The 15,882-nt window shown below is 37.6% G+C and overlaps 1 protein-coding gene across 1 annotated transcript; it reads left to right on the top strand.

The window, feature by feature from the left end:
- Nucleotides 1-519: 519 nt before the first annotated feature.
- LOC106936140 (adenylate cyclase type 1-like) lies at nt 520-15,857 on the top strand (the record flags this gene model as incomplete). The annotated part of the gene is made up of 12 exons (XM_015016969.1): nt 520-714; nt 1,822-1,919; nt 2,010-2,094; nt 2,372-2,461; nt 3,772-4,046; nt 4,326-4,452; nt 5,480-5,596; nt 8,303-8,449; nt 8,873-8,971; nt 10,452-10,566; nt 12,093-12,217; nt 14,873-15,857. Coding segments are annotated over 12 exons (1,806 nt in total), but the record flags the coding sequence as incomplete, so codon positions are not given.
- Nucleotides 15,858-15,882: the final 25 nt, after the last annotated feature.

Consider the following 15,882-nt stretch of genomic DNA (forward strand, 5'->3'; position numbering starts at 1 on the left):
TGGTCTGAATTGCAGTGAAGCATATCTATTGAGTCTGATCTGTCCCAAGAACAGTATTTCTGAAGTCTTGTGTTTTATTCAGATTCAACTTTGTAAAATGAAGCCCTGCTGGCATTTCTATTTAGAGAGAAAATGTTTTTTTCCTTCAATTTAGATTTATTCACTCATTTTCCAACTGTCCTGACAGAAACGTCGAGATGTAACATGCAAACTGAGGCATGTTACTAAGGCAATGTCTATTTGAGTTACTTTAGGGTTGTTTTTTTTTTTTTTTTTTTTTACATTACATTACAAATATTGTTGAATGACTCAATTACCTTAAGTTACCTTATTCTTGGTTCAGGGACAATTTGGTAAGTAATGTAAAAAAAATCCCTACCTTTAGAGAACAATGTTTGTCTATTTATGTTTAAATACTCCAAGACTCCTGCTGACCAAGCTCTAAATCTGTGTGCCTGACCTTCAATTTGAAGCCTACCTGTGCATTGAGTGATGGCGCTGTCTTTTCCTGTCTGACAGCGGCGAGCCTTGCGGACTGCATCGGAGAAGCTGAAGAGTCGGACGTCCTTCTCGGCCACAGCCGTGCAGCACTCCCCAGCCACACGAGTCAATCGCTACATCGGCCGGCTCATCGAAGCACGGCAGACCGAGTCTGGGACATCGGATCTGAACCACTTCACCCTGTTTTACAGTAGCAGAGACAGGGAGCGCAGGGTGAGGCTATGCACACACCTGCAGGGAAACATTTGCTTTACATTTACACACACGCATACATCAAGTATGAACTTTTCCTTTTTACACATGAGGAAAACTGCTTCGTGACTGCATGATCTGCCTCCCTCTGTCTCATTCCTGCACATCATGCCCTACACACTTTATAATTCTGTTTCTCCCACGCTTGTTGTCTGCGTGTGTGTGCGCGCGCACGCTTGTGTCTGTGTGTGTGTTTGTATGAAGAATCCACCCACCCTCTCAGGAGGGGTTTCAGATAATGATTTGGGAACGTTTGTGCGACACACGTGACATCCTTCTTATGTGTGTGTGTGTGTGTGGGTAGTGTTATAAAGGAGACGCAGGACGGCTTGTCTGTTTGTGAAACTGGTTACAGAGGATTTAAAATGTTCAGGTAGATCAAAATTAAAACTGAATTGAAAAAAAAAGTTATCCTTCAGGAAATAAATTAAGCAGGGAAAACAGAAAGACACAAATTAATGTAATGATTTGGTTCACTCCCACACAACACATTTTCTTTTACAGAGTTCAGGACTTCATCACTGCTGGGCAAATTTAGATCTAACAACATCAGAGCTTTAAAAATGAACTGAAATACGGCTAATTAAAGTAAGTTCAGAGCCAGATTGAAACATTTGAAATCCAATATCTATAGGAAGCTCACAAACACTTTGATTTAGTTTCCCTGTTTAAGTTTTAATAAAGAAAGTATTTTTAAAGGTTCTTTTGAGGTTGTGATTTACTGGTAAAATTGAACTTTCTTATGGACAGGACGGTGGAACTGACCAGTCACAGCTGTCAGCTTTGGGATAGCCACCACAATCAATCTGTGTTACTGAACATCTGTAATGAGTTAATGGACGATTTCAGCAGAAGTTTATTTTTTTCAGCTGGGGTTGTGTGAAGCACTTCTGAGCAGTCAGCATTTTACATTTTCTTTGCAATAGATGCAAGCTCACTTGCATAGCTCACTTCCATCAAAGTCATGGCCCAATTTATTCCTGCACATATGTATTTTCTTTGTCATGAGTGATGTGTGACATACTGCTCTTGCATCTTCAACTTCTTACAGTCTCTGTGTTTCCCCAGTATCACCAGGTGTATGATGACCATTTCATCAGTGCGGTGGTTCTCTCTCTGATCCTGGGTGCCCTGTTTGGCCTTATCTATCTGCTAATGATCCCACAGTACGAGCATCCCTAACACACTTACTCATTCTTTGTTTATCTAAGTGAAAACTTTAGGATGTGTTTTAGATCCTTGTTTCTATTTGTCAGGGGGGTCTTGGTGTTGCTGCTGCTGGTGCTGTGTGTGTGTTTCCACGTGGCCTGTGTGATGTACCTACATCTCACCAGAGTTCAGGTAGGACCTCCTGTTCGCTCTTCCCATCTGTTTTAATTGCACTTTGTTTAATGTGGTATGCATATCATCATTCTGAGGTGGCCTCATGTCTTTTAGAATTTCATTGTTTATTGTATAAAAAAAATATATATAGCGTATCATAAGCCACTCCACTAAATATTCTCACTTCTTTAACATAAAATAGTGAGTCCAAAATACTAGGAAAATACACTAAGAGGTACTTTGTATGCTGAGTGTTTTTTACTGTCAATCCATCAGCTTTTTTCTTTGATCGTAGTGCCAACCAGGCTGTCTGACCATCCAGATTCGAACAGTCCTCTGCATCTTCTTGGTTCTGCTCACCTACTCTGTTACTCAGGCTTGTGTGGTAAGTCGTTGTGCTGGAAATCAGTAGATACTTGTAATTATTCGCCCCCATTATGCTGCCTCACCTTGTTCAGTCATGTTCCTGGAAACATTAAGTAAGCAGGTCTCTGAAGACTTGAGGGGCCTTTATGTTTTGTACTTAAAAAATATATATTTTTTGTCTTTTGTCTTACATTCACAAACATAAAGGGAAATATTGTAAAATAAACTACACGCAAGTCCAGTCTAACTACCTCCACCTACATGTGGAGGTAGTTAGACTGCACTAACTACTTCCACATGTAGGTGGCCAGGTGGAATGTCACCTGGTCATCTGGGACTAAGAATGAAACTTTTATGCATCAAACACTCCAGATGGGTCTGGCCAAATCAAAAGATGATAATGGGGAAAAGTACATCATTCTCATTCTAAAGTACGGTGGAAAATCTGTGGTTATATGAACCTGATTTATGTTCCAAAAGCCCCTGGGAACCTTGCTGGGGTTAATGGCATTTTGAGCTTTTGAAATACAATTAGTTTTATAATAAATATCTACTGGACTTTAATAAAGAGTTAAAAATGGGCAAAAATAGTTCCTTTTAATGGGAAATGGAAAAATTGTTCCGTGGCCCTCTCAGTCTGTTATGAAGGGAACAATGTTTAGAAAATAAATGACAGAACCAGAGATTTGTATTATGTCTCTATATATAAACTGAAGAATGGATGTCTTTTTTTCCCCATTACTGTAAAGTAGAGCAGCTCCTCACTCAATTAAATGCTGAGGATGCTTTCTTTTAAGATGTTGCCACAGCATGGGCTTCTTGTTTTTCTGCTGCATTTACTGTGTTCATTTGTTTAAAATGCTGCAAAAAGCTTACTTCAGTCCTTAAGCCATTAGAAAAGTAACCTTGCTTGACTCACTGTTTTCTGTTTTCTTTTCTGTAATATTATTTCGCTAATTGGATTGTCTTTTTATAGTAAAAATGAAACACAAGAATGAAGGATTTTGTCTTGTCCCATTAGTTTTTGGAGGGAATTATAGATCTATGTATTCTGATGGGCAATGATTCAGAATTATGGATTCAATATCCTGATTTTAGCCTTCATTGAAGTTTTCAACAAGAATCTGATCCCCAAAAACACCTGAGAAGGACGTTTTACCGCAGTAAAACAAACACAATTTTGATCCACTGTGAACCGATTCATGCCATTTCTTACATGATCATGAGATAATGGATCACTTTTCAGATTACTGAAACTAACCTGCACTCATATCCTATGAATCCTGATTGGGAAGGCGTTGTTGCATGGTCATGTTTGATTTCTTCCAGGCGGGATGTGTACCGTGGGGTAAAGTTGAGACAAACTCTACCCATTTCGTGGAGGACATTGCTGCGGACGCCCTCGGGGTCGGACCTGCCAACAGCACCGGAGTGGACAAGACTGGTCCCAGCATGGCGTATGCCCTGCTGTCCTGTGTGGCTGGGACTCTCACTGTGGTCCCTTACCTCCGCGTTTCATCGCTACCTAAGCTCCTCCTCCTCCTCCTGCTCTCTGTTACCTACACGGCGGTTATGGAAAGCAGCGGCTACCGCCAGGCTGTGGGGTTAGACCTTCTAGCTTTAGTTTTGAGCTGGTTTACAAAGTGTAAATTTTATCCAAACAATTAAAAAAAAAATCCTGTAAGATATCTGATTCTTTGAGGTAAAGATACTCTACTCCTGAAGGACTATAACTCAAACAGCTCTTATGAGCTGGATTTTTCACTTAAGTAGAGTCCTGAATACCTCATCTGTAGCAGCACTTAGACAATTTCTAAATTAGCCTAATTTTTTACTTTGTATGGATGACATTTTTGTGTGTCTGTTTTTACATCATCGTTCAGTGGTGGCTTTCTGCACACCCGAGGCTACGATCCCGTGTTGGCTGTTCTGCTGTTTTCTGGAGCTCTGGCTCTTCACTCCAGGCAGCTGGATCTGAAGCTGCGGCTCGACTATCTTTGGGCAACTCAGGTGAGAGTGCATGCAGGCATTTAGAAACCATCTCTTATTGTGAACATTTGGAGGTAGAAATGTATTAAATAGTAGGTTGTGCATCCTCCCAATGACCCTTGGTTGGATCCCAAGCCAAAAATCAGGGCACACTTTGAACACCATTGTTTTAAGGCTCCCAAAGTCAAGTGAGGAAGAAAGGAGAAGTCACATTAAAAATGAAAACATTTTAGTGACTTTGTCATCCAGTTCTATCTATATGACTACTATCTGCACTGACTGATAATTTATATAACACAGAATTAATCTAGAAAATGTTAGAGTAAGAAGCTGAACAGGACAGGAATGACGTATGTCGCTCCAAACACAAATATGACAAAACCACCTCAAATAAATAAATAAATTAAATTCACTTAATGTATGTAAATACATTAAAGTGAACAACAAATGCCATGTCAAGGTACTTTACAAAGAAAATCATTTCAAATGAGTCATCTTTTAAGATGTTGCTACAGCATGGGCTTCTTGTTTTTCTGCTGCATTTACTGTGTTTTGAAAATCATAATTTTCTGTGTGGTAAGCTCAGTTATTATAGTAAGTAGTTTGAAAATTTTTTATATAAGGAAGCCCAGCAGAGACCATGACATTGTTAAATGGACATTAAAATGGAACATAAACATCTTCGTTGATAATGATTATTTTGTAATGTGGATTACTTTATGAGAAAGCTAGTTTTGTGGAGGACATTGCATTGTATTAAACAAAATAAATTCATAAAAGCATTATACTTTCGTCAATTTTAGGTTGTTCTTACAATTGATTGTTTTTCACAGTAAGTATTCCCCTAAAACCTACAGTTTTCTTGTGTTTTGTCTGTGGAACAAAAGCCTGACTGTTACTATTTTAAGAAAAGCTCTATCTCTGCCTTGTTTGCAAATCATTATCTCCCTCTAGTGATAAGGACTTGCCATTACAATTCCACCATTTAACCATTAGTGTCATTTCCGGTGTGAAGAAAACTGTCCTTCTCCGCTGTTTGTGACTCCAGGCAGAGGAGGAGCGGGATGACATGGAGAAGGTGAAGCTGGATAATAAGAGGATCCTGTTCAACCTGCTGCCGGCTCACGTGGCTCAGCACTTCCTAATGTCAAACCCCAGGAACATGGTGAGGAATCTATAAGGGTACAGTAAAAAGAAATCCAGAAAGAACCCTACAAAAAGTATGATAAATGCAGAAAGGAAACCTAAATCTATGCATTCAGCAAAGTTGAATTTTTCTCTGTACATAAAAGAGTGAGAAAAGGATAACAATCTGCAAAAAGCAGAATTTCACCTCAGTGGCTTTGAGGTAAAAAAAAAAAAAAAAAGGGAAACACTTTTAATTTTCTCATAGCTCTGTAAATTGTTTCTGAAACCGCAAAGACCAGAAATGTGAGAATAGGTGGCATTCTCACATTTCAGCAATAAACTGTGGTTCGGCAGCTGCACTGTGGCCTTTTTTCCACAATTAATGGGTGAAAGTCAATAATCGTATTCCCTCCTGTTTATGTTGCCCTGAGATGACGTACAGAGCCATGTTTAATCCCGTTACAGGCCCTGATAAAGTTTGTGCACCGGTGCAGAGTTTACAGAAATAGGCTGGCCCTCAGCTGTTGTTCTGAATTATAATATTACCAGTCAATAAAACCCATGTTCTACTGGCTTTTGAAACTGCAGGATTTCTGTAAAGGTTTCTGTCTCAACCATCCCATGGTTTAGGATGTTGTCCCTACACACATTTAGCAAAAACACATGCATATCCTAAATAAACAGCAAAAACGTTCAATATATTTGTTCATATAAAACAATAAAAATTTGTTTTACAGGAACAACAAATAATATAATTAAAATGAATCAATTGTGCCACAAAAATGTAAAGATGTAGATTTCTCCACTAAAGTGCAGTAATATTTTGCAGATAAGCTCATTCTTTGCATCATGAAGTAGGTTAATAGATCCGGAACCACAGTGAGACACATTACCTCTAAATGCAGAAAATATCTGAGAGAGGTAAACTTCCCCAGGAGTGAAAACCAAAGTTACTCCAAGAGTGCATCAAAAACTCATATAGGATGGTAATAAAACAGTAAGGCACCGCAGGCCTGACTTGCCTCGGTTAAAGTCAGTGTTTATGATTCAATGATAAGAAAGAGAAAAAATATAAAATGACACTTTTGGGAGAGTTCCAAGAACAAAACTACAGCTCAACCCCCCCAAAAAGCAAAAAGCAAAAAAAAAAAAAAAACTCACAAAAATATCTCACATTTGCCAGAAAGTATCTTGATGATCTGCAACACATTTAGGAAAACATTATGTAGACTGAGAGAAAACTTGAACAAAATTATCATTTGAAATCTGCATTTTGTGTTCACCTGTTATATTGGTCTCATTTAAAACTTGATCTGAAACACTTAAGTATAAACTTTAAGCTAAACTTATTTAAGGTTATTTTATGTGGAAATTAAAGAAAAAAAATACTTTAAGGTATTTAGTATGCAGTTCTGTTTCGCAGCAGCTGAAAACGTGCACAGGTGTCTGCTATTTCTTAATTATCTCCTCATCGTTTTAACAAGTAACAGAGCTCGAGCTGAATTTATATGTGGTGTTTAAATTAAAAAGCTTAAGTCATGAAAGTAGTAAATGCATTAAAGAAAATTGAGCTTTTGGACATGTTCATCTTGGGCCTTTAACAATTACTAAAATAAATCAGAGGAAACAGCAGGGAATTATGTGCAGTAATTCAGAATAACTACTACATTCTGATTTTTAAAAAAGAGCTAATGGGAACTATAAGGACTTCACAGACATAAAATGTCAGTACATCTACGTTCTTTTCACAGACACAACCTATGGCCAGACATTTTAAGTGCATAAATGACTTGAAGTGACTCTAGATAAAGATTCACCTTTAGTTATTTAGTTTTTGGAATCTGCACAAAGCAGTGAAAAAAATCAATGCATCCACGTCATGGCTGCAGAGTTCTAAATAGCACAAAAATCCACATGGGGATATTTTTAGCATCTGTAAGGGAATATTACTCATACATTTAAATAGTTACTCTCAACAGTTTTTGGAAACAGCACATTCACATTTATGGGTTTTGGAATTTACAAGCAAAAATGGGAACAAAACAGTAGTTTATCCTCCAACAATCAGCGGGGTAATGCATCAGACGATGTGGATCAGCAAGGAAGTTTGCTTCCAGCTGACCCCCACAGAGATGCAGCGTTCAGAAAGACTTCCTCTGTTTCCTCTAGGCTAAAGTTCAGTCATCAACGGCACGGCACTGTGGGACTTAAGGTTCCAGGCCACTAACGGTGTGATTACAGAAAGCATTCTCACTGTGTGATGCTTCTGCTTCTGCCTGCGGACATTTCGGCATTGTCATCGTCAGCCCTGATGAGGGTTCTACTTATGTTTTGCATTTGGCGATTTTGCTCCATTTTTGCATAATTTCATATTTCTTTTTGAGCAACTGAAAGAGAAACTCAGATTACATATTATGCACCATGCAATACATACAGGTGGTCTGAAGGAGCTTTATAGAAAGAGCACTAGGGTATATCAAAAGAGAGGGTATGTGATAAATAAACTAGCAGTAAAGTAATACTGGTAGGTACCACTTTTTGAACTTTATGAACAAACAGGTAAAAGGAAAAAACTATTTTATAAGAAAATTTCAAAGCTTTCCTTATAGTATCTGTGCCTTAGTGTCACTGATACACCAAGTCATATTGTACCAGTGACATGGAGTCAGAAACACAAACAACTTTATGAAATATAATGAATAAAAATATATACAAATACACCATTTCTCCATCACCCCTTTAGGATCTTTACTATCAGTCCTACGCTCAAGTTGGTGTTCTGTTTGCCTCTATTGCCAACTTCAATGACTTCTACATCGAGCTGGATGGGAACAACATGGGAGTCGAGTGTTTGAGGCTGCTCAATGAGATCATTGCGGACTTCGACGAGGTTGGTAGAACGATCCGTTCCATTCGCCCATCTGTCCTATAAATCATCTGTTTTTAGATGTTTTTTCCACATTGCAGATCTCAGGTCCACGAGTCCCCTTCTTACTGCAGGGTGACATATAGAGCGTCATCTTTTAAAAATGAGATTGTGGGCTGGAGTGAGGTTTATAGAAATACCATGTTTACTGATGTAATATGCCGAGCTTTGGTTATGGTTGGGAAAGTTCTTCAATGTAACAAATTACTTGCAGATGACTTTTGGCCTGGTTGGATCTGTAATCAGCAACACGAAGCACTCATTTACAAAACATGCTTTAGATATTCTAGCTGCAATACATAAATTTACTGATAATTTGCAAATTAAAGAAGAAAAAGTTTTATGGGAGTGTTTTTTTTTTTTTACCATTTTTAATACCTTTTGCAGCTCATGGACAAAGAGTGCTACAGGGATATTGAGAAAATCAAGACTATTGGCAGCACGTACATGGCTGCCGTGGGGCTGGTTCCTACGACTGCTTCCAAGGTACTCGTGGTATTTGTATTTAGATCAGGATTAGATTTTTTGTCTGTGAATGTTAGCACAATATCTGACTTCATTATGTAGAGATCCAACGTGTTTCAGGTGCCTTGATTGTTTATTACACTAACACGTAAAAAGTGAGGGATTGCTGATCTCTGGCATTAGTACATTTCTCATTCCTGAAGCTTTCCTAACCTAAGCTAAAGATGACAGACAAAGGAGACCTTTCTGAAATGCCTGCAGAGATTAAAGGAACCTCAAGCTACAGTTGCTGTTTGGAGGGTGCTCTGTTGTAGCATTTCTGGATTTTCACACAACTAATCCAGTTAGGATTACAAAAAAGGAGATTGATGTACAACTGCATTAAGAATGTATAAGAAAATCCAAAACTGAGATAACATCTCAATGTATTTATTTTGCTCAGTTGTTATTCAGGGGCTCTGATTTCAGAGGGGTTTCTTTTTGGACCATTTTTGGTTTTTTTTAGTTTTTTACCATAGTTTTTGTTTTTACCATAGTTTACGTCCAGTTTCTAACAACTGTAAGGCCAATGAAACAAATATAAAGTCCCCTAAACTTCCAGTAATAAATGAACCAGTATTATGTCAACAAATGTAAGATGACGCCAGCAGATCTATAGTTGTGTTTTTTTTTGTTTGTTTTCTCTCTCCAGTTCTTTTGATACCATTAGGCCTGCTGTACTTTGCAGTAAGCTCCTGGACATGCAGGTGAATAACTCACCTGGCTTAGGAATTATTTTCCATTGACATAGAAAGATAACTTAATATTTGTTCCTTGATAAATGTGTTCAATGATAATAATCAATTTTATTTAGAATGCCCTTTGTATCTCAAATTGAAATCTCAAAGGGTACATTCACACACTTGATTGTACCTATAGCTGCCTTGGGTCAGTCTGAAATGTCTTATGGACCGGAAATTAAACCAGCAATTCACTGATTGCAACCGTCTTCACCACTGTCGCCCCCTCGTGTTTAGTAATAATAAATTAATGAATAAATCTCATCCAGAATTGAAAATCTGCATGTTTGTCTTTCAAAAATTAAGTTGAACAATATTGTTATTTCAAAATAATTCATAATTTATTCTTGTGATTTTTAAAAAAAAAATTTTTGTGATGCAGAGTGAGATGACTAACTGGGCTTCTTATTTTACTATTTTCAATTTTCAGTTAAAAACATTATCTTGCTGTTATTTGCTGTTCTTAAGCATAAATCTCAATCAGCTAAAATCAGTTTCAGACTTTACAAAATCAGTGAATAAAAGTTAGACGTAATATTTCACTTACATTAAATATATGACCAGCTGAAAGATGACTCTTCTGTCAGATCCTTTAAGTCTGTTTGGTTATTTTTAACGACAAATTCTGCTGAACATTAGACTTTTTTTATGTCTGAGATTTTTTTTTCATGTTTCACACAAATTTGTCCTTTTCACTTGTGATTTCTTTTTGTTTGTTTTAGACTAAAAAGTCCATCACCTCACACTTATGCACAGTGTCAGACTTTGCCATTGAGATGTTTGATGTTCTGGATGCCATCAACTACCAGTCCTACAATGACTTTGTCCTGAGAGTAGGTGAGTAAAGAGCCAAACTCTCTGAGTGGTCCAAACATTAAAGACCTTTTAACCTTGGGGGAGGCCCATTCCAGTAAATTTGCCAGGAAAATACATCACAAAACAGAGCATCACCTCCAGGAAGCCTGTCAGCTGAAGTTCTTGGGTCCATTGTGTTCCGTATCCTGTGGAGAGTTTTGTTTAATCCCAGTATACGCTGGTGTACATAGAGCTATCCTGTCTGCCGAGTCAGGGTGTTTTATTTTGCTTAATTTAGTTGGCAGTTGAACAAACTTCATGTTTCTGGCATTAACCAAGAGAAAACACTGCCCTTCATTTGTTATGACATGATACCACAGTATTCTAGCTGGAAGAAACATATTTCATGGTTTCCATTCGAAAACTGTAGATACAGTGGATCTTGGTAAGTACCTTTACTGGGTCCATTAGGGAGGAAGACTTTTATGAAGCACGACTAAATGTCAGATTGGAAAGTTTTCATCCATGACTCTTTTGGAACAAACTTAGCATCACCTTTGAACTTTTGCTTTAAGTGATTCCACACTTATAAAAATAGTTGTTTCTTCTGATTAAAAATCAGAAGGTGGCTTTTCAAGAGGATATTTTGACAACTCATGCTATTTTAACATTTACTCACTCTAGGCTAGTGGTCTCAATCTGCATTCTTTGAAGGCCAGAGTCCTGTAACTAATAGGTGTTGCTCTGCTGCAGCACATCTGGCTCCATTGTTAGCTCATTAGCAGAGGAATGCAATGTGAGACCCTTTCTCTACACAGTCACATTCAGCTCCCTCCACACTCACCGACACCTGTGGTAAAGATGCATAATCTCTCTGTGAAAGATCTAGAAAAACCTGATCTTTTCTATCACATTTATTGATTGTGAATTAAAGTTGCCACATGTTTTTGCTAATATGGTTGTTACTGGCACCTCTGCTATTAAAACTTTGAAAAAACACAGTTTACCTTCAAGCTACTCTTATTTTTGTGTGATATTTCCTAAAGTTGGAGTGTACAAGTAGATGGGTCTTTAACCACTGTGGCAGTATCAGCCTCATATGCTCTCTTCCCTTCACCTTACTCTACAAGTTTTGTATTGGCTTCTGGTCTTGGGACTGGGATGGCCATAGAAGAAAGTTGATTTTGTGTCTGTTGATTTTGCTTACCAGAGGTGGTGCCTTAATGCTGGACTTTCAATAAATTAGATTTGCAACCTGCTGTAAATTTCACTTAACTTCCAGGTACTGATTACAGGCAGAAAATGTATTATTTTAAATTGCATAAGTAAAAAAAAAATTTACAAAAATAAGTACATTTTGGAAAAAAAAAAAACTTCTGTCAGATTTTCTTTTAAAAAAATAAGCACAGATTATTTTCTTGGAGGGCATTTCCAGAACTGTCGATCCATTAAGATCAACTCATTTGTAAGGCTTATACATCAAAGTCACATGGTAAAAAAACAAAAATCTGAAATAACATTAAGTTTGTATGTGATTATGGGGGCTTTGTTCACTATGTTTACACCAGGAATCAACGTTGGCCCTGTAGTGGCAGGAGTTATTGGAGCCCGCAGGCCTCAGTACGACATCTGGGGAAACACAGTCAACGTAGCCAGCAGGATGGACAGTACGGGAGTCCAAGGAAAAATACAGGTATGATACTTAAACTACTGCTGCAGCACTTTAACTGCAAAAAGCTACACTGGGGCTACATTAAATTACTTGGACTAACTTGATGCTTTCCTAAAAAAAATAAGCATCAGAGATGGATCCATGATTTTTAATAGATTTTTCTATGACAAAAGTTGTTTATCATATAAAGCTTTAAAACTTTTAAACAAAAAAAATATGCTTTTATATTTACATTGTAGCAAACAAAATCATACCACCAGGCCTTTTTTTTTATCGAAGATGGTTTAAGATGGTAAATGCACCGTATCAGTAAACAGGTAAAATACAACAATGATATTGATTATAGTTAATACAAATTCATCAGATGCTTTTCTTTACTTTACTATTACACTTTTCTACGACTTTCTTCCAGCATTTTTTGCATCTTGGTCACTAAAAACATCCATCAGGTGTGTGCAGTGAGGAAAGCTGAGGCCATCCAACTGGACAAATCTGTCATTGCTCTGCAGCAGATGTGAGATGTAGTAACCAACCAAATATTGCATGAAAGCACTTCTGATTCAGTACGTTTTAAGTTTCACTAAAACTCGCAATGACCTCTTTATAACTGCCCTCTGTTATCTTTATTTATCTTTCCTCTAGACATGAGATAATTCTGAGGTCACTGATGATGAGCACTTCAACAAATCGTCCCAACACATTTAATTTAGTTTGAATTGCACAAACAACTCAGAGAGAGCCAACATCAGCATAAACAAACCAGAAATTGTAGTTATTTGTAGTTTATAATGGTCTAAGACTGTGCAACAATGGAAGACAAACTGAAGAATTTTTACTACGTTGTTCCACACCTGCATAGTGATACATTTCTGATAAAAATAATTCACTGTGCAAAATTAATAAGTTTATTAATAATAACTTTACTGTATCTTTTGAAACGCAGTTCTGGTTTTTAAAGCATTGCTGTTACATAACACACATGAACCTTGGACAGGATCTAAACATGTCTCTTCTCTGTGCTTAAGGTTATTACAAATATCATAGAGATTTACTGTTTCCTGTGAAGGCTTTTCTTTCATCTCTGTAAACAAAAACCTGCAAGGCTTCTATTTGTATAACCTGTTGGAGCTGTCCAAAAAAACAAGTATCAAACTACACGCAACAGCTACTCTGTCTGCAATGGCAAAGTAGATGTAAACAGTTTGTTTTCCCTCATTAAACATGTTGTTGAGATTGTTTAGGCAGAGCACCACGCAGCTTTCTTAGTAGTCACACAGACGTCATCACATTTGTAAAAACAAGTGGATTTCTGAAAAGGGCCTCTGTTGTGTTGCTAATTCCCGCATGCACCCTGTGATGTTTCCACCTGATCTTAAGTGTTTTTTTTTTTTTTTTTTTAAGAAGCAGTAGTCATGTTTTCGCTTTAGCGACCAGCCGTAGCTCTAGGAAAGTTGTTATTAACTAGTCAACCTTCTGTGTAGTGTTTGGTGTTTTGGTGGAATTTTCGAGATAATTGTTTTGGTATGTATTATTTTCAGTGTTGACATAAAATATTGGTGCAGTTTCATACACAAACCTATATTTTGTTTCTAAGTAGCCAGACTTTCTTGTAATCCTTTAAATGGCTTGTTTTTTATCAATAGTTTTCTGAAGGCTTTATTAAACTAAATGTATCCATTTTGTTCATGCTTTGGAGAGTTTTTCAGATTGTTGACCTTGAACAGGATTCCTGTGCAGTATGGACATAATTTGATTTGTGCATTTTTAACAGTCTTTATAATTGTCAAAAACTGAAAACAATGTATAGAAAATGTTTTAGTTTTGAGACTTTATTTCTCATTTCATTATATATGAAATATGGATTTCTGAAAAATAATGTGTTTTTGCACAGGGCCTGTTTTTGCACCCCTGACAGTCTGCCATAAATTGTATATATAATATATACATATATAGACACATTAAAATAATTTGATTAGCATTGAAAATCCCATTTATGGTAGGAACTTTATCACTAAGTGAAATATGCAGGATAAGCATGCACAGATGAATGTCTGAAAGCCTTTATTTCCGTTAATTATAATAATTTTCCATTTGCATCTAATGAAAAGATGACATTTACATTTAGAATATTACATTAGGCCCCTTAAAAACTGTTTTTAAATAAATAAATGTGGGTTTGTTGAAAATCAGCTAACTGAAAAGATCAACAAAAATAAGTACATTTTGGAAAAAAAAAACTTTTGTCCCATTTTCTTTATTTTTTGTTTTTAAAGCACAGATTACTTTCTTGAGGACACTTTCAGAATAGAGCCATTAACATCCACTCATTTGCAAGGCTTATATGCCAAAGTCACATGGTTTTGGGCACAGAGTAAAATGAAAAGAATGTTTATTGTAATCAAAATTTTAAAAAATCTGAAATGGCATTAAGTTTATGTGATTACATACATATATACATGGCTGGATAAGACACTTAAACAACATTATTAAGGGATCCAGTCTCGTCTATGGGTCCTCCGCTCTGGGCTGTTCTGATGACAAAAGGAGGACAACACAGTATTAGGCAGGTGGTAATAAAGTTATGTTACCATATATTTAATAGGCAATGCAGATGAATATTTAACTATTTAAAATGTTGGTTCCAACTAACGTTAGTCCTCTTTTTTGGCCCTCCAGGTGACAGAGGACGTCTACCGCCTCATTACCGACTACTACAACTTTGTGTGTCGTGGTCAGGTCAGTGTGAAGGGCAAGGGCCAGATGCTTACATACTTTTTGGAGGGCCGCAGGAAAGGGAGCAGGCCCTCTCAGAGCCAGCAGCTGCAGCACACTAACAGCGAGCGCCGGTCGAGCGCCTTCACCCATGGCAGTGTTTGCACCAGGCTAAGCCCCGCACCCACAGTGACCAGCTACTCCAACATCAGGACCCCGAGCCCGGGCGTGCCCAAACCAACCACCTCCACCAGCACCACCAGATACCTGCCATCTGCTTCTGCAGCAATGGTGTGATGCATGCACTCCCGAAGAGAATTTGGGAAACAAAAAAACAAAAAAAGAAGAAGAAGAATGGAGGTGGATTAAAGAATCGCTGTAGCAGAGAAAAGCTCGTCTCCGCTCTCTGTTGTTGTGTTTCTGGAGCACAGGAAGGCAATGATGCTGATTCTTCAGCAGGAGGCCTGGACTCAAGTCTGGTTTTTCTGTGGGACGGTCTGACGCCTCGATTGGACTCTCCCTTCCCCGTTCAAGCAGGTTGTCTCAATCAGGATGTGGGTGGGATGCTTTAGCCACGTTGCTTCATCATCAACCCAAGGCCAAGGAAGTCTCTGGGATCTGCCAAAACCTTTTTCCACAACTGACGGTGTAGCATGCAAGCCTCTCACAACAACCAACACCTGGGAATTCCTTTAAACTGACCATTTTATTGGAGTGTAGATAAGACATCAGTGCTGTTGCCTTAGCAGCCAGTCCTCACAAATGTCTATGGCTCGTTTTTTTTGTTGCCTTTTAGTTGATTTCTGGATTTTTGGAGCTGAGTGAAGATGAATTGTTAACAGAGTTATTGCTGTCAGAGTATTTTTAAAGCCAAATGTTTGATCAGTGCAGGCAGGTAATGGAATAATCTTGCCAAAAAAAAAAAAAAAAAAAAAAAAAAAAAAAAAAACAAAAAAAAAAAAAACAAGGAATTT

Source organism: Poecilia latipinna, unplaced genomic scaffold (genome assembly GCF_001443285.1).
Source record: "Poecilia latipinna isolate Pla-1442-1.1 unplaced genomic scaffold, P_latipinna-1.0 Scaffold2085, whole genome shotgun sequence".
NCBI lineage: Eukaryota > Metazoa > Chordata > Actinopteri > Cyprinodontiformes > Poeciliidae > Poecilia > Poecilia latipinna.